Here is a 19425-nt window from a genome sequence, read left to right on the forward strand (position 1 = left end):
GACCCTGATGTCTTTTCCAGCACCTTTTTTTTTGAGACAGAGTCTCACTCTGGTGCCAGGCTGCAGTGCAATGGCGCGATCTTGTCTCACTGCAACTGCCACCTCCTGGGTTCAAGCGATTCTCCTGCCTCAGCTTCCCGAGTAGCTGGGACTACAGGCACCTGCCATTAGCCCAGCTAATTTTTTGTATTTTTAGTAGAGACGGGGTCTCACTATGTTGGCCAGGCTGGTCTCAAACTCCTGACCTCAGGCAATCCACCTGCCTCAGCCTCCCAAGGTGCTGGGATAACAGGCGTGAGCCACCATGCTTGGCTTCTTCCAGCACCTTCTAAAGCAGCACATCGTGCAGGTGTGAAGGTGCTTCAGGCCAGGGCTGCAGCTTCTGTGTGTCTGCCAAGCTGCCTCTGGCAGCAGCTGCACATCCCGAGGCCGGGAGCAATGGTCCTTATGTTAGAATCCTGCAGAAGTCACGACAACAGTCCTTTCTCGTTACACACTCTTTAGTCATTACTGTGGTGACAATGTGTCGGCAGACAATTATGATGACTTACACGTGCTTCTGATGGAATTCTAGTATCTTCTCAAGGCAGTGGTGCTGGCCAGGCAAATACTCGTTCGCTTTGAGGTGCTCCCGATCCAGCGTTTCATCGTAATCTCCTATTTCCGCTGAGATAGGTTAAAAGTAAGTAATTCAAATTTTTAAATAAACTACAAGCATTTGTACATGTCACTGCATACATTAAAAGTAAAAAAAAATTATCCCAAATTTGTAGCAAAATAATATATCCCTAAAAAAAGCAAGATTTTGTATTTAATCTTTCCAAATATTTTATGCTGTTAAAAGGCAAATATAATGGGAAGTGAGGAGGATTTCTTGAAGAACAAAGGCCTGATGAGTAACTCCAGGGAGGCAAACATTGATGAGTTTGATGTGTTTATTATTATTTTGACACAAGGTCTCGTTCTGTTGACCAGGCTGGAGTGCAATGGTGCGATCACCACTCACTGCAGCCTCAACCTTCAAGGCTCAAGCAATCTGCCAGGCTCGGCCTCCTAAGTAGCTGGGACTACAGGTAAGCACCATCATGCCCAGCTAATTTTTGTATTTTTTGTAGAGATAAGGTTTTGCCACATTGCCCAGGCTGGTCTCAAACTCCTGCACTTAAGCAATCCTCCTGCCTTGGCCTCCCAAATGTGCTGGGAATATAGGCATGAGCTACTGCACCTGGACTACTATTATTTTTAAACTACACCTTAAACCTAAATTGTCTCAAGATTATCATGATCAGGCTGAAGTATTTTATTTATTTTAAGATAATGTATTTTAAATGATTTTTTTCTTCAGACCTTCTCGAATTTCTTGATGAATAATGTCTCTTTCTAATTTCATGTATTTTAAGGCCACAATGTCTTAATAACATAAAGTCCAATAATTTAACGCAATATGCTTCTATTTTTAGACAATCTCATATTCACAGAGAAGTTACGAGCACAGTACGAGAGTTTTTCCTCCTCCGAGCCATTTGAGAGTGAGGTGCTAACATGTCACTCGCCAGACTTCAGTGTGGACGTCCTATAAACTAGGACATTTGATACGGTTTGGCTGTGTTCCCACCCAAATCTCACCCTGAATCATAACTCCCACAAGTCCCACATATTGTGGGAGGGACCCAGTGGGAGGTAACTGACTCATGGGGGCGGACCTTTTCCGTGCTGTTCTCGTAATAGTGAGACTTTCATGGGATCTGATGATTTTATAAGGGGCAGTTTCCCTGTACAAGCTCTCTCTTGCTGCCGCCACGTCTCTATCAGCAGTGTGAAAATGGACTCATACAACATTCTTACCCGCAGCCTTGTAAAACTACCCAGATCAGGAACAGGGCCATGATCTGAGGCTCCATCCCAGATGTGGACCCTAGCCATATTTTACCGACTGCCCAATTATGTTTTTTATAACAAAAAGATCTGGTTCAGTCATACGTTGCATTCGTTGCCATGTATCTACCTGAGAAGTCTTTCAGCCAAATGAGTAAGAACCAAAGTCACTTTGAAAACGTTTATTAATCAACACGTCCCCTGGTGGAGAATAGCAAACCCATAATAAAATTCATTATTTGAAGAAGGTGTGTCTGGGGAAGGACCAAGGAAGCTGCAAATAACCTATATACTTATTAATTCCTAAAATTTTGGACACTTTCTATGTCATATTTCCTGGATTCAAATTTCAGAAACGTGAGTTCTGTGCTAGGAAGCTGTGGTCCCACCTGTAGCCCAGGAGCAATGTGGGTATTTCTGTTTTTCTATTCCCATCGCTGGGGACTTGGCAAGGCCCCAGAACCTCCTCTTACACTTCTCGTGGTTTATTTTCGAAGTAACTATAATTCTTCACACAGTTCTGAACCATCTCTTGATCTGTGTGAGATACTGAAGAAATGTCTTCTTTTTCCTTCATGGCTAACGCTTAACTAATCTGAGAGGACTGTAACTTTTATCCCAATGAGGGCCTTTCCAGGGTTTGCTGAGAGTTTGGTTTATATTCTGACTCTTAGACTGAATATGCATTGCTGGTAAAATGCACAAAGGCATAAATGAGAGACAACCCAAAAGAAGGAATATGGCTACAGATTTTGGCCTTGGCCTGTGTTTGCTACGTGGAAACTATTTGCCTCAAGGAGTTCCACTTTATTAGAAGTTAATCTTTAGCTTATAAAAATATTGAAATTGAAACACCTCATTCTATGGTCAGGCTCATTAACTAGGTACGCACATCAGCAACTAATTGTAGTTCTGAGCACGGCTACATCTGTGCCATGGTCAGTGCATGCTCCCCGCTAGCAGGGAGATACTCACACTGCAGGAGATGGGACGTGAGAAGGGCCGCTGTGGTGTCAGCACAGGTCAAACGCTCTTCCAGCAGGTCTCTCTTAAGTTGCAAGGCAAATAAGTATCTAGAAGAGAGTTCAAAGTAAGACAGAGATAACTCCAAATGTTCTCTGAACCCAACACAGACATGTCTCCACAGCAAGACAGCAAATGAGCCCTGGGAAGTGGCAGTGACCCAACAGTGAGCAAAATGCAAGGCGGTCACGAAACAGCAAAGTCACAAAAGGCCTTTCATGAAACAGTCACCAAGCAAAGGTCAGATGACAAACCAACTCAGCAGACTGAGTCACACACATGGGAGAGTGCACAGAAAGTGCTGAACACACTGAGGCACTCTAATGCGAACAATAAAAAAAAGAAATTGGCCGGGGGCAGTGGCTCACGCCTGTAATCCCAGCACTTTGAGAAGCTGGGGCGGGTGGATCACCTGAGGTCAGGAGTTCGAGACCAGCCTGACCAACATTGCGAAACCCTGTCTGTAATAAAAGTGCAAAAACCAGCCGGGCGTGGTGGTGCACACCTGTAATCCCAGCTACTTGGGAGGCTGAGGCAGGAGAATCGCCTGAACCCGGAGGCAGAGGTTGCAGTGAGCTGAGATCACACCACTGCACTCCACATTAGGCAACAAGAGCAAAACTCTGTCTCAAAAAGAAAGAAAGAAATTACCCTTTTCAGGCATACCATCTACCCATATAATTACACGTCTGCAGCCATACCTGCAGACGTGTGTGAGAAAATTTCACAGCCATGCTTTAAGCTGTGTTTTCATTGGATATTTTTAATTCATCCAAAATTGTGAGTGCAGTTTTATGTGACTAACAGAAGTAATGTGAATTTGTGACCTTCCTTCAGTGTCACAAATTCACATTACTTCTGTTAGTCACATAAAACTGCACTCACAATTTTGGATGAAAATAGGAGAAATATCCAATGAAAACACAGCTTAAAGCATGGCTATGAAATTTTTTTTAACAGATTGATAATATCTGGTCTTGGCTAGGATCTGAGAAACAGGCACTTTGGAATACCATTAGTGAGAATGTAATGAGAGAAGGCAATTGAAAATATTTATATGTTCATTTATTCCATCAGCAAATAATTACTGAGAGTGAATTATGTTCTAGGTACTGTTCTGGGAGCTGGAAATGCAATGGTAAGCAAGACCAACCCCCTGCCCCCAGTGGAATTCATGCCCCAGTGCACAATATTAAAATTTACCACATTCTCTTAAAATTCAGGATGTACATACCCTTTAACACAGCAATTCCATTTCTACAAACTTTCCTAGACTAATATTCCCATAGTTCACAAAGGTATGTGAACAATGTTTCTCTGCAGCATTATAACAGAAAAAAACTGGAAATATGGATGAATATGAGAATGAAGAAATTATGTTACAGCCTAATTTATTTTTATATACAATATGGAAAAATGTCCACAGCATGCTTAATAAGTGGGGGAAAAAAATCAACCTACAGTTCATTATGTATCATTTGATATTGTTTTATAACATTTGTAATTTCTTTAAAGTTCTTATATCTATATGTTTATTGCACATCTATGCTTTCATCTGAAAGATATGTACTTATGCGGAGAATAAGGTGCTGGGTAAATGGAGAACTTTTACTTTTTACTTATCTTTGTTTACTTATTTTTTTTTTTGAGACAAGCTCTTACTCTATTGCCCAGGCTGGAGTGCAGTGGCGCTACCACAGCTCACTGCAGCCTCGACCTCCTGGACTCAAGTGATACTCCTGCCTCAGCCTCCAGAGTAGCTGGACTACAGGTGCATGCCACCATGCCTGGCTAATTTTTTGATATTTTGTAGAGATGAGGTCTCCTCATGTTGCCTAGGCTGGTCTTGAACTCCTGAGCTCAATCGATCCTCCCACCTTGGCCTCCTGAAGTGCTGGAACTACAGGTGTGAGCCATTGCACCTGGCCCTTGGCTTTATTTGGAAAAAAAATTCTTTTACCACAAACATGTACATTTTTATAAACAGAAAAAAGAATCCTCCACATAAATATGGGGGAGAAGGGAGTAACTATAACACTGAGTTACCAGCATGAGTCCTAGAACTTGAGACCCAGGATCCTGAATTAGGAGACACTTTGTTATCCATCATTTTCAGATTATCTATCTATCTATCTATCTATCTATCTATCTATCTATCTATCTATCTCTATTTAAAAGTGATTCCCTCAAAAGAGACCTTTTTTTGGTAAATGTCGGGCATTTAATACACTATTAAGATCTATGGTCACTCATAAAAATACTTTTTGCCATCTTTGGAGTTTAGTTTCCTAAACCTTTAAAAATAAGAGGGTGAACTAATGTGGTCTCTCCATTTCCTTGCAGCTGACATTCTATGATTTTGTGTTGTTAAAATGATATGCAGAAACTTTAAAAGAGAGTTCATAAGACATCTGATTCATTTATGAGTACATTTTTAGCCAGAAGGCAAAAAAGTTATTGATACCACTACAACATCATAGTTCTCTTTTATATCTAACCTTGGGTTTTCAGTTGCTTTTTAGGTTATTCCTCTATTCTTCATAATATAATTGATATGCGAACAAACACAAAAAATACAAAGAAAAACCTTCCATAACCTTACTGTCCAGATGAAACAATTGTTAATATTTTCTTTCTTTTTTTTTGAGACTGAGTTTCTCTCTTGTTGCCCAGGCTGGAGTGCAATGCCAATCTCGGCTCACTGCAACCTCTGCCTCCTGGATTCAACAGATTCTCCTGCCTCAGCCTCCCAATTAGCTGGGATTAAAGGCGCCTGCCACCATGCCTGGATAATTTTTTGTTTCTTTTTTTTTTTTTTTTTTTGAGACGGAGTCTTGCTGTCACCCAGGCTAGAGTGCAGTGGTGTGATCTTGACTCACTGCAAACTCCGCCTCTCGGGTTCACGCCATTCTCCTGCCTCAGCCTCCTGAGTAGCTGGGACTACAGGTGCCCGCCACCATGCCTGGCTTATTTTTTGTATTTTTAGTAGAGACGGGGTTTCAAAACTGTGTTAGCCAGGATGGTCTTGATCTCCTGACCTCGTGATCTGCCCGCCTCGGCCTCCCAAAGTGCTGGGATTACAGGGGTGAGCCATCGCGCCCGGCCAATTTTCTTTGTATTTTTAGTAGAGACAGGATTTCGCCATGTTGGCCAGGCTGGTATTGAACTCCTGACCTCAGGTGATCTGCCCGCCTTTGCCTCCCAAAGTGCTGGGATTACAGGCGTGAGCCATTGTACCCTGCCGTCTTTAGATCATTCCTATAAAGAACTGATCTTTAATTCAAAATAGTAGCACAAAAGAAGTGACCCAAAATATTTCTGCTCCATAAATTCATAAGGACTAACACACTGGGTACTTCTACCAACTAAGTATATTTTGTTGATAAATAAGTATATACGAGCAAAATCCCTGAGAACCTTATGAACATGCATAAATCTATGTTCATTTGGAAAATGTAAGTTCAATATGACCCTAACATCCCATTCCTTTTTTTGTTTTCAAATTTGTACCGTAACCCTTACATTGAAGTCTTATTCACATGTGTCTGTGCAAGGGTCAACTGCCAACATGCTTCTTGTAACTACTCCACATTCATGATCACTTTTCTGTGTATATTAGGCTTATTCATTCTTTCAATGAGCCAGGTGCTGTGGGAGACAACAGGTGAATACAAGATTCCTGCTGACAACAGCTTCAGCTCTGTGAGCTCTTTACCTTGTATATTCTTCTTGTAGCTGACCAGGATCAGGTGGAAAAAATTTTACAGCTAGGCGAAGCACCACATTCTTTGGCCCTATAACAAAAAAATTTAAACTTCACAAATCAGGCCGATCTTTGCATTTATTCTCTTTTCACATATTACTGTATAACTGAGGTCATGCTTCCAAGTGGACTGTTACAGCAAATCTTTTCAAATAATATGACATTAAGAAATTTCTGCCCAGGTGTGGTGGTGTGTGCCTGTAATCCCACCCCTTTGGGAGGCTGAGGTGAAATGACGGCTTGAGGCCAGCAGTCTGAGGTTGCAATGTGCTACAACTGCACCACTGCACTCCAGCCTGGGCAGCAGGGTAAGACCCTGTCTCCGAACAAAAGAAAAAACAAAGAAGCATTTCCTGTATATGAATTTATGAGTCCCAAGTACCAATCACATATATATAGAATTTTAAAATCTTTTGCATTAAGCAGGGATTACTCAAGGAAGCCTTAAAAACAAGTAGGGCCGGGCGCGATGGCTCACGCCTGTAATCCCAGCACTTTGGGAGGCCGAGGCAGGCGGATCACGAGTTAAGAAGATCGAGACCATCCTGGCTAACACGGTGAAACCCTGTCTCTACTAAAAATACAAAAAAATTAGCTGGGTGTGGTGGCGGGCGCCTGTAGTCCCAGCTACTCCGGAGGCTGAGGCAGGAGAATGGCGTGAACCCGGGAGGCGGAGCTTGCAGTGAGCCGAGATTGTGCCACTGCACTCCAGCCTGGGCGACAGAGCAAGACTCCGTCTCAAAAAAAATAAAAAAATAAAAACAAGTAGGAAATTGCACATTAAAAAATTTAAATAGGCTGGGTGCAGTGGCTCACATCTGTAATCCCAGCACTTTGGGAGGCTGAGGCTGGCAGATCACTTGAGCCCAGGAGTTTCAGACCAGCCTCGGCAACATGGTGAAATCCCATCTCTACCCGCCCCTCTCCCCCCAGAAAAACCCTCAAATTAGCCAGATATGGTGGCGCATGCCTGAAGTCCCAGCTACTTGGGAGGCCAAGGTGGGAGGACTGGTGGAGCCCAGAAGGCAGAGGCTGCAGTGAGCTGAGATCACACCACTGCACTCCAGGCTGGGTGACAGAACGAGACTCTGCCCACCCCTCCACACATAAACATGCGCGCGCTCTCTCTCTCTCTCTCTATATATATATACGCACACACATATATATACTCACATACATACATATATATATATACTCACATACATATATATATATATATAGAGAGAGAGAGAGAGAGAGAGAGACAGAGAGATACATTTTTTCCCCAGTTTATGGTTTTTTTTTTTTTTTTTTTGAGACAGTCTCTCTGTCGCCCAAGCTGGAGTGCAGTGACGTGATCTCGGCTCACTGCAAGCTCTGCCTCCCAGGTTCATGCCATTCTCCTGCCTCAGCCTCCTGAGTAGCTGGGATTACAGGCGCCCCCCACCATGCCCCTACGCCCGGCTAATTTATATTTTTAGTAGAGGCGGAGTTTCACCGTGTTAGCCAGGATGGTCTCGATCTCCTGACCTCGTGATCCGCCCACCTTGGCCTCCCAAAGTGCTGGGATTACAGGCGTGAGCCACCGCGCCCAGCCCCCAGTTTATGTCTTAGGGAAAGAAATGACAAATGAAAAAGTTTTTTAAGGAAAAGTTAATGTGTTTACATCTTTTTTTTTGAGATGCAGTCTCACTCTGTTGCCCAGGCTGGAGTGCAGTGATGTGATCTCGACTCACTGCAACCTCCGCCTTCCAGGCTCAAGTGATTCTCCTGCCTCAGCCTCCTGAGTAGCTGAGATTATAGGCATGCGTCATCATGTCTAGCCAATTTTTGTATTTTTAGTAGAGACAGGGTTTCGCCATGCTGGCGAGGCTGGTCTCAAACCCCTGACCTCAGGCGATCCGCCCGCTTGGGCCTCCCAAATTGCTAAGATTACAGGCATGAGCCCTAGTACTGGGCCAGTATTATTAGTAGTAATAAAAACACATTATTTTTGAAATCTGATTACTGTAAAGGTACATTATCTTAGTCTATTGGTATAAAAGTTATTTTTTTTTCTTTCCTCAGAGATTCTTGTTCTGATATAACAAAGTTATTTCTACACGTTTTTCTTCAATTTATAATAGTAATACAAAAAATTACGGGTGACTCAGACAACTATAGACTTCATCTGACACAATTATAGAAGAACTGAGAAGTGCTACTATATGCCTTAGTTTAAAAAACTTAATAAGTAGATGAACGAAAATAATTATCTTGAGACTGAGGTGGGAAGATAGCTCGAACCCAGGAGGTTGAGGCTGCAGAGAACTGTGTTCGCACCACTACACCCAGCCTGGGCAACAAATAGTGAGACCCTGTCTCAAAAATAATAATATAATTGTTATTATTATATTCACAATTACGATTATGTTTATAACTGTAAAACAGTATCAACTATTTTATTAAAAGCTATTTAAAAGAAGAAACTCAATGTCTTTTCATAATCAAGGGAGAAGCTGCAGTTATTTTTGCATATTGGCCAAAAATTAAGACGGTATCAATCAGCATATGCTCGTATTTCCAAATGTGAAGCAAGTCCCCTAGAATCTTCTGAGTTAAATTTACTAAAACTAAACAGCAAAATGACTTCCAAGTTTATCTGCTGTTGGTGATTACTTCCTGCTAAGCATACACGGTGGTGATAATGAACATTTGAACATGCCTTTTAAACATTCCAGGACAAAGCATCTTAAACAGATTTTAAAGAGTTAAACCGAGGACTTACTTCGTATTTGCCTAATGATGGGTTTCACAGGTTCAAGCCAAATCTAAAGAAGAGTTAACAGAAGAAATCCAATCTATTAAATAATGTCTCTATTTAACAAGTATGCTATAAAAACAAAAATGGTTACAATTAGATACATTTTTATGTCAGGAAAATTTTGACTCTACCCCCCTCTTACAAGTTGAATCCTGATAAAACAGACTGTACAAGAAGGACAGCAATGCCTGCTTTGGGAAGCCTGGGAAGACATTAAAATTGCTGTATTATACTGGATACCTCCATTCAGTTGCTGCTATGCACAGAATGGGTCCCAATAATTATTTGTGGGAATTTGTTAACACCAAACAAATATTTGGTACTACTGCATTTGTGAACAAACTGACAAGAGGGCTTCTGCAAAAAAGAGGTACGTCATGTCACCAGAACAGGAGACTTGGATAAATCTCGTCGCACTGCCAAGGGTATCTGAAAGGCTAGACAGAACTTAATAACGCTGACATGCTTTTTGAACTAAAGGGTTGATGTATGGTTCTTTAAAACAGTTGTATCTATAAATATTAAAACTCCACACTTTTTAAGGTTGCATCTATTAAGTAAAATGAGGCATAACTGGTTAAGTTTGCTACAAAATCCACTTTCGAAATGATTTTCATACAGGATGTATTAGAGGTTGCTTTTATAACTTTTAAGAGAGTTTCCTCAGCACATGTGCTAACGAACAGAACAAATTTAGGGAGAGTGTGAATTCAGGCTTGGATTAAAGGCAAACATATTATCTACAGCTAACAATAATATATTTTAATAGCAAAAATATTTGATACTGATGATGTGACAATTATAAAAGATCTTCCAGCTACCATCACAGCAGGCCCAAAGGCTCCATGCCTGGGCACATCATAAGCATCCTACTACATGCTTAGGGCCTGTTTCCCTAACAAATCAAAGCACTTACCCAGTAGGACTGAGTATTTTGAAACTCCAATCCGAAGTAGTCACATTCTACCAGGTTTAAACGCTTCCACACTTGTGTCAGTAATACCTGGCCATCGCATTTAGGCTGTGCAGAGAGAGGTGGGAAAAATAACAAGGATTGAATGACTAAACAGCAAGCGTTTATGAAAACTGTGCATAAAACTACTTTCCCACACATAAAACTTTATTTGTTGCTTCACTTTGTCTTCCAGTGTATAACTAAGATTTATAAACTATATATAAAAAAAAAAGTCTGAAGCATTTGTCCTCAGAAACTGGCAACAAAATAAATAAAGCTAAAAAATTCCTTCCATTTTATATTTAGTGTGTTTTCAGTCCTATTTCTTTGTAACTTTAGGCTATAGAAACCATTTCTAGTTTTGGTAAATATTTTATCAAATAATTTTGATATTTACGCCAGGTGCAGTGGCTCACGCCTATAATACCAGCAATTTGAGGCTGAGGTGGGTGGATTGCTTGAGCCCAGGAGTTTGAGACCAACCTAGGCAATACAGTGACACCTCGCCTCTACCCAAATTAAAAAATTAGCCGAGCACAGCAGTGCCCACCTGTATTCCCAGCTACTCAGGTGGCTGAGGTGTGAGGATTGCTTGAACCTGGGAGAAGGAGGCTGCAGTGAGCCATGATCGTGCCACTGCACTCCAGCCTGGGTGACAGAGTGAGACCTTGTCTCAAAAAAATGTAATTTTAATATTTACTAAAAAGCTAAAGTCTTAGAGTCTTTGTTTATATAAGATCCCAGTAAATAATTATTTGGTCAATCAGAAATTACAAAGAGTAAAAATAAAATATTATTTGGTAGCATTTCACATCAATGAGAAGAACTGTTCATAAAGGACGTGGGGCAACGGCCTCTCCCATTAAGGAAAAGAATGGGCTGAGCACGGTGGCTCACGCCTGTAATCCCAGCACTTTGCGGGGCTGAGGCAGGAGAATTTCTTGAGTACAGGAATTCAGGATAAGCCTGGGCAACATGGCAAAACACTGTCTCTACAAAAAAAAAAAAAATATATATATATATATAAATTAGCTGGGTGTAGTGGCGTGCACCTGTAGTCCCAGCTACTCAGGAGGCTGAGGTGGGAGGATCACCTGAGCCCAGGAGGCAGAGGTTGCAGTGAGTCGAGATTATGCCACTGCATTCCAGCTTGGGTGACAGAGTAAGACCCTGTTTCAAAAAACTGAAGAAGAAAAATGGAAATAGAGTTTTATTGTACATTACTCACAAAAATAAATTCCAGTGGACCTAAAGACCAGAATCAAACAGAGAAGCATCTCTATAATCTTGGGAAAGGTAAAGTCTTCCTAAGCATAGCAAAAAGGAAAGATGGACAGACTTGACTTAAATAAAAGTGAAAAACATCTGAATAGAAACACATTTAACAAAGTTATCTAGAATCACACTGAAAAAAGTTACAATGTTTTATTTTGCTCTTATTAGATGAAGATGTACAAATGGCTATTATGCATTTAAAAAGATACTAAATTTCTTTAATAATAAAACAGTAAGATATTTTTCACCCATCAAAGAGGGTTAGAATGATGATGCCAATATTGGTGTGTCTGTGAGAAACAGCCACTTTCACAGAGTGCTGGGAAGAATGTAAGTTCATATGACCTGTGGGGGGATAATTTGAAAACACCTTTCAAAATTTAAAGTGTGCATTTACCTTTGCCTCAGCAGTTCTACTTCTAGAACTTTTTCCAACAGATATTTTCATACAACTGTACAGACCTAAACATGTTAAGGACAAATTCAGTAAAGAATTGGCAAAATAGGCCGGGCGCGGTGGTTCATGTCTGTAATCTCAGCACTCCGGGAGGCTGAGGTGGGTGGATCACCTGAGGTCAGAAGTTCGAGATCAGCCTAGCCAACATGGCAAAACCTTGTCTCTACTAAAAATACAAAAATTAGCCGGGTGTGGTGGTGCACGCCTATAATCCCAGATACTCAGGAGGCTGAGGCAGGAGAATAGCTTGAAGCCGGGAGGCGGAGGTTGCAGTGAGCCGTGAGCCAAGATTGCACCATTGCATTCCAGCCTGGGTGACAAGAGCAAAACTCCATCTCAAAAAAAAAAAAAAAGAATTGGTAAAATAAATAATGACATATCCACAATGGACAACTATGCAACCCTTAAAAAGAACGCAGAACTCTCTATGTGTTATCATTGAAAAAAGTCTACAACACATAGTTAAATTAAGAAAAAAAAAGGGACTGGGCATGGTGGCTCATGCCTGTGAACTCAGCAACCTGAGGGAGGAGGATTGCTTGAGGCCTGGAGTTGAAGATCAGACGGCACAACAAAGAGAGACCCTGTCTCTGCAAAAGACAAAAATTAAAAGGAAAAAGAAAAAAAGGCCTCCATTTTATACAACGTATATAATGATTCCATTTTATTAAAAACACACATGCCCCATGGATACATTTATATGTAATAAAAATAAGTTTGGAAGGCTGTTCACCAAATCTTTAAAAGTAACCATCATTAAAGAACTGAGCAGAGGTGGAGGTGGGGGCAAGGGCATTCTTACTTCTTCACTTCTATAACATCTCAATTTTTAACCAATAGGCATATATCATCTTCACAATTAACAAACAATATGTGCAAATTGGGGAGGCAAGTCTCATTGTTCCAAAGGACATTACGGCCCTTGAGGTTTAGTCACCAGATTCTCACTGTGTAAGAAATAAAACCTTGCAAATCCATTGTAACAAAGCAGCATGCGGAATAAAAGTACAAGGAACGCCTCTTTAAAATGGAAAGGTGAGCTACAAAGTGACGGGACATTGTAAATATAATTTCTAAATAACAAAAGGGCAAATCTGTGTTGAACTTGCTCTGACATAATCTCTTAGGGCCTTCTCCAGTAAGAACTTACTCTGATGCCTGTGGGCATCTAGGAGGAGGCATGCCAGTGCTCCACAAGTGGTCCATCAAGATGGGGAGAATGCAGCTAGACCAGGGTTTCTGAGACTGTTAACTAGTCAGAAATTATGAACCATGGAGTATCCTCCACTAACTCACTGTGGGCCCAAACAACCCTATGAAGTTCTCTCAAAGCCACACTGTCTGTCCACACCTCCATCCAGGATCACCAGGGCAGTCCTCCTCATGGCTCCCCCTGAGTCAGGACTTGGGGTGGGGAGGCTACATACAACTCAAGTCCCTCACCCTGATACAGCCTCACACTACCTGGCTTCACCTGAGTGCAGGGATAATGACATGCCCAGGCGAGAAGAATTCCCTCTCAATTCCCTTCTATCAGTCTCCAGTGAATGCTTTGAGAATCTGGTAAAAAGTCAGCTCATTTGTGGTCTCTCTTAATTCAGTCAATTCTACCTAATTACCACACCAGCTGGTACTCAACTCTAGAACTGCCCTTCGGCATTGCTGCTGACTGTGACCCGTTTATTTGTTTGGGTGTGTTCCTCCTACCAGACGGTAAGTTTAAAGGGCAGGGACTGCACCTTCTCCATCCTAGTAGCTCCAGCTCTGGCTCACAGGAGAGGCACCACACATGGCCAGATTCCCGGACTGTCCACCACTGCGCCTGATTCTGATGGCTGTTGTGGGAGGTTGAGTGTGCATTTCAGGTGGCACAGAGAATATGAAATTCTCTTAGCTCTCCCCTCTTTTTCAACTACGTGGCTGCCCCTGTGAGTCAATGGGGAGGTCAGGGTTCACCGTCCTACCTGAGCCTCTCCACTTCCTAGGGTAGTGCAGCCAGGGTTTGCTCCAGGAGCCCTGCCCGACTACACTAATGAAGGCAATAGACACTAACCACGCAGGTGCAAGCACATTCACAAGGCACCCGTTAACCAGCAATGTCCAACACCCAGGACAGGGTTTGTAAATACGGGCACAAAAATTCACAAGTTATATGGGTATTTGTATATATACACACAAACATATGTACGTGTGTTTAACCTTCAGTGCAGGGAGGATGATCTTTTCATGAATGGTGCCAGGGAAACTGCATATCCATACAGGTGAAAATAAGCACTGACTCCAACCTCACACCATACACAAAATTAATTCAATATGAATCACGGAAAGGCACAACAATAAACCTTGGAGTAGGCAAATATTTCTCAAACAGGACACAAAAAGCACTAGCTCCCCCACCCCCAAAAGACTGATATTGACTACCTGAATATTACAACCTTCTGTACATCAAAAGACACTGTTAAGATAGGAAAAAGGCAAGCCACAAAATAGAAGATAGTTGCAATACAAAAACCCAACAAAGGGGCTGGGTGTGGTGGCTCATGCCTGTAATCCCAGCACTTTGGGAGGCCGAGGCAGATGGATCATGTGAGGTCAGGAGTTTGAGACCAGCCTGACTAAAAATACAAAACTTTCACTACTCTCTACTAAAAATACAAAAATTAGCTGGGTGTGGTGGCGTGTGCCTGTAGTTCTAGCTACTTGGGAGGCTGAGACAGGAGAACTGCTTGAACCTGGGAGTGGAGGTTGCAGTAAGCTGGGATTGTGCCACTGTACTGCAGCCTGCTCGAGAGCTAGACTCCATCTCAAAAACCAACCAAACAAACAAACCCAACAAAGGTCTTGTAGCCAACATATATAAAGATCTACAAATCATAAGGAAAAACCAGACAACCCAATTAATGACAAATGGGCCAAAAGACTTAAATAGACACTTCACAAAAGAGGATATTCAAATGTCCAATAAACAACGAGAAAAGTTGGACAATATTACAACAAGGAAATGCACACTAAAGCCACAGTAAGATACCACTAGACCCTCACTAGAATACCTGAGAATATAAAAATGGATAATCCTAATGTTGGCAAGAAAAGTAGAACATCTGGAGTCTCAAACGCTGTAAATTTGTATTATCTCTTTGGAAAACTGACAGTATCTACTAAATGTATACAGAAGTATACCCTATAACCTAGCAATTCCAGTCCGGGGTATAAACCCAACAGAAATATCTGTTTACAGAGACCTAAAGACAAATTCAAGAATGTCTGGATGGGTGCGGTCGCTCACGCCTGTAATCCTAGCACTTTGGGAAGCTAAAGCGGGCAGATCACCGGAGGTCAGGAGTTCAAGACCAGCCTGATCAACATGGTGAAACCCCATCTCTATTAAAAATACAAAATTAGCCGGGCGTGGTGGCGCATGCCTGTAATCCCAGCTACTTGGGAGGCTGAGGCAGGAGAATTGCCTGAACCTGGGAGGCGGAGGTTGCAGTGAGCCAAGATTGCGCCACTGCGCTCCAGCCTGGGAGACAAAGCAAGACTCTGTCTCAAAAAAAAAAAAAAATGTTCACAGAAGCTTTATTCACAGGAGCTCAAAACTGGAAACTACCAAAATGTCAATTAAACAGCAGAAAGGATCAACAGTTATTTGTTTTTACAATGGAATACTACCCAGCAACGAACAAACAAGCAAACCACAGCTATACCAACAACACTGATAATTTTCACATGTACATATTCCATTCATGTGCATGATAAATACATACATACTTATACGAAACCGAAGATTTGGCAAAACTAATTTATAATGCTAAAGATCAAAACAGTGGCTACTTTTGGGGGTCATAATTGAGACAGGCACAGGGAGCCTGTTCTACTCCATTCTCTGGGTGGGGATACATAAGTGTATACATATGAAATTTATCAAGCTGCACACGTAAGACACATGCACTTTCTTATGTAAGTTATATTTCAATAAGAATGTAATTAAAAGGAAAAAAGGGCCAGGCACGGTGGCTCACACCTGTAATCCCAGCACTTTGGGAGGCCGAGGTGGGCTGATCACGAGGTGAGGAGATTGAGACCATCCTGGCTAACATGGTGAAATCCCATCTCTACTAAAAATGCAAAAAAGATTAGCCGGGCCTGGTGGCAGGCGCCTGTAGTCCCAGCTACTGGAGGCTGAGGTAGGAGAATGGCGTGAACTTGGGAGGCGGAGCTTGCAGTGAGCCGAGATCATGCCACTGCACTCCAGCCTGGGTGATAGAGCGAGATTGTCTCAAAGAAAAAAAAAAAAGTAAATTAAAAGGAAAAAAGGTTTAAAAAACCTTTGGAGTTCATGAAAATTGATTTTTCACATTTTATAATAATCCTTTCTACAAAAGTCTCTGAGCTGTGAACTTCGCCTCTGCTTGATATACCAAGAATTCACAGCTCAACGAAGCAGCTGATTCTACCGCTGGACAGTTCTGCTTGAAAATAATTCCTAGCCTGTCGTCTAAATGTCTCTCCAACCTCTACCTCCCTAAATCCTCACCTGATCAATCTCTTCTGGACACAGTTCAGCTTACCAAGGTCCCTTTTAAAATGGTCACCCAGAACAGAATACATATCACAGAAATTGCCCAAAAAAAAGACAAGTTTGGTACAGTGCCTACACTATGAAGTTTGATCACTTAACACAGATCACTGTATGCAAATTAAGTTATTCAGAGAACAAAACTTTATACTTCATGAGAACAAATTTTCTAAGGGGACTACACCAAAACACACATCAATCTAGTTTAATTTTTTAATATATCATTTTTAAAGTACTAAACATAAAAAGAGATAATTTGTAGGCCATATGTTTCAGCAAGGCAGAAACCATATTATGAACTTTGTTCAATAATTAGATCACCACACTCTTGGAGACTTTCAACAGAAAGAATTATCCCTGAGGACAGAATCCCAGGTAGTTCCGGATACTTCAACTCAAATTATTGGAAAACAAACAAACAAACAACAACAAAAAAACAACTGTCAGGAGAGCCCTTTTTTTCCCCCACATAGTAGGCACTCAGATGTCTATTAATGAATAAACAAATCACTTCAACACTGGAAGAAACATTTGTTATGACCATAAATACTGAAGTCCAACCTGACATAAGTTATTAAAAGGTGGGCAATTCAACATGACCAGAAGTAGCAGGCAGTGTGTGAGCTGCAATGCAGACCACAAAGAAAGGCTCTGCAAACCAGCCAGGTGACCACAGGGTTCTGAGCCATTCTTGAGCTGCTCTGCAATGGCATAAATGCATGGTTTCCAAGGATGTCAAGAAATCTGGGAAGAGGTTGACCTGTTATTTCTCAAACCCAAGGACGACCAAAATAGAAGAAACAGGTTTAATTTGAGCAGTTTAGACTTTATAGCTAAATGTAAGGAAGAATTGATGGTCAAGATGATAAACATAAAATAAGGCATAGAGATATCTTTTTAGCTCTTTGAACTTTTTGGTATATTGTATAATCATCTCTAAAACAGTACCAACAGCCATTGAGCCAAGGGTCAGGCATCCTCTGCTCTAAGTAGAAGAGGAGCAGGTATTCTCCAGGCCCTTTATGGCTCCTGAGTTGATCACAAGGAACAGGTTTCCTCCCACCATCCTAAGGGCAGAGGCTTTGGAGTAGGAATCTTGGTTTCCACTTTGTGGGTACGCTTAGCCTCGGCTTCCTCAACTGAAGAACAACACAACTCTTACCCTGAGTGGGTTTTGTGGGAGTGTAATAAGGTAGCACAGGAAAGCTGCTGAACACCATGCCTGGCACACGGCGTCTCCAAGTCCAATACTGCTGCTCGCTGTCTGCCCACACAGAACAGTGTGAGCATCACCAGAAAACATCACGCACAGCGAGCGCTCACGCCCCTCCTGAGGAGGGAGTGCGGTTCATTCGGGACAGGTCCTCAAGTGTGCAAAGCAGCTTCTTTTTTTTTTTTTAATAATCCAATGAGATTTTATTTTAAAGAAATATTTCAGTTAACCCACTAATCTAACAGAAAGTTGTGTAAAATCATGCACAATCTTGAGAACTACATTGTCCTTTTTACCTGAATCTTTATTATTATTATACTTTAAGTTTTAGGGTACATGTGCACAATGTGCAGGTTTGTTACATATGTGTACATGTGCCATGTTGGTGTGCTGCACCCATTAACTCGTCATTTAGCATTAGGTGTATCTCCTAATGCTATCCTTCCCCTCTCCCCCCACCCCACAACAGTCCCCGGAGTGTGATGTTCCCTTTCCTGTGTCCATGTGTTCTCATTGTTCAATCCCACCTATGAGTGAGAACATGTGGTGTTTGGTTTTTTGTCCTTGGGATAGTTTGCTGAGAATGATGGTTTCCAGTTTCATCCATGTCCCTACAAAGGACATGAACTCATCATTTTTTATGGCTGCATAGTATTCCATGGTGTATATGTGCCACCCTAGAAGAAAACCTAGGCCATACCATTCAGGACATAGGCACGGGCAAGGACTTCATGTCTGAAACACCAAAAGCAATGGCAACGAAAGCCAAAATTGACAAATGGGATCTAATTAAACTAAAGAGCTTCTGCACAGCAAAAGAAACTACCATCACAGTGAACAGGCAACCTACAAACAGGAGAAAATTTTCGCTACCTACTCATCTGACAAAGGGCTAATATTCAGAATCTACAACGAACTCAAACAAATTTACAAGAAAAAAACAAACAACCACATCAAAAAGTGGGCAAAGGATATGAACAGACACTTCTCAAAAGAAGACATTTACGCAGCCAAAAAACACATGAAAAAATGCTCATCATCACTGGCCATCAGAGAAATGCAAATCAAAACCACAATGAGATACCATCTCACACCAGTGAGAATGGCGATCATTAAAAAGTCAGGAAACAACAGGTGCTGGAAAGGATGTGGAGAAATAGGAACACTTTTACACTGTTGGTGGGACTATAAACTAGTTCAACCATTGTGGAAGACAGTGTGGTGATTCCTCGGGATCCAGAACTAGAAATACCATTTGACCCATCCATCCCATTACTGGGTATATATCCAGAGGATTATAAATCATGCTGCTATAAAGACACATGCACATGTATGTTTACTGTGACACTATTCACAATAGCAAAGACTTGGAACCAACCCAAATGTCCAACAATGATAGACTGGATTAAGCAAAGCAGCTTCTTAATAAGGTCTACAAAAAGTAAGACCACGGATGAGAGGGAGAGCCCTTTGATTCCATGATGGGTGCATGTTACTCAACACAGC

At 41.7% G+C, this 19425-nt stretch overlaps 1 protein-coding gene across 6 annotated transcripts in view; it reads right to left on the reverse strand.

The window, feature by feature from the left end:
- The window catches only part of FARP2 (FERM, ARH/RhoGEF and pleckstrin domain protein 2), a 142002-nt gene that overhangs the window by 80744 nt on the left and 41833 nt on the right, over nt 1-19425 (reverse strand). For all 6 annotated transcript variants that reach the window (XM_058436407.1, XM_032761258.2, XM_058436406.1 and 3 more), the window contains 5 exons: nt 10360-10464; nt 9408-9450; nt 6614-6692; nt 2851-2948; nt 552-666 (listed from right to left, as the gene is read on the reverse strand). In XM_058436407.1, the coding sequence (XP_058292390.1) occupies nt 552-666; nt 2851-2948; nt 6614-6692; nt 9408-9450; nt 10360-10464 (440 nt within the window). The remainder of the gene's footprint in view (nt 1-551; nt 667-2850; nt 2949-6613; nt 6693-9407; nt 9451-10359; nt 10465-19425) is intronic.

This window comes from Hylobates moloch, unplaced genomic scaffold, assembly GCF_009828535.3.
Source record: "Hylobates moloch isolate HMO894 unplaced genomic scaffold, HMol_V3 SCAFFOLD_1, whole genome shotgun sequence".
NCBI classification, from domain to species: Eukaryota; Metazoa; Chordata; class Mammalia; order Primates; family Hylobatidae; genus Hylobates; species Hylobates moloch.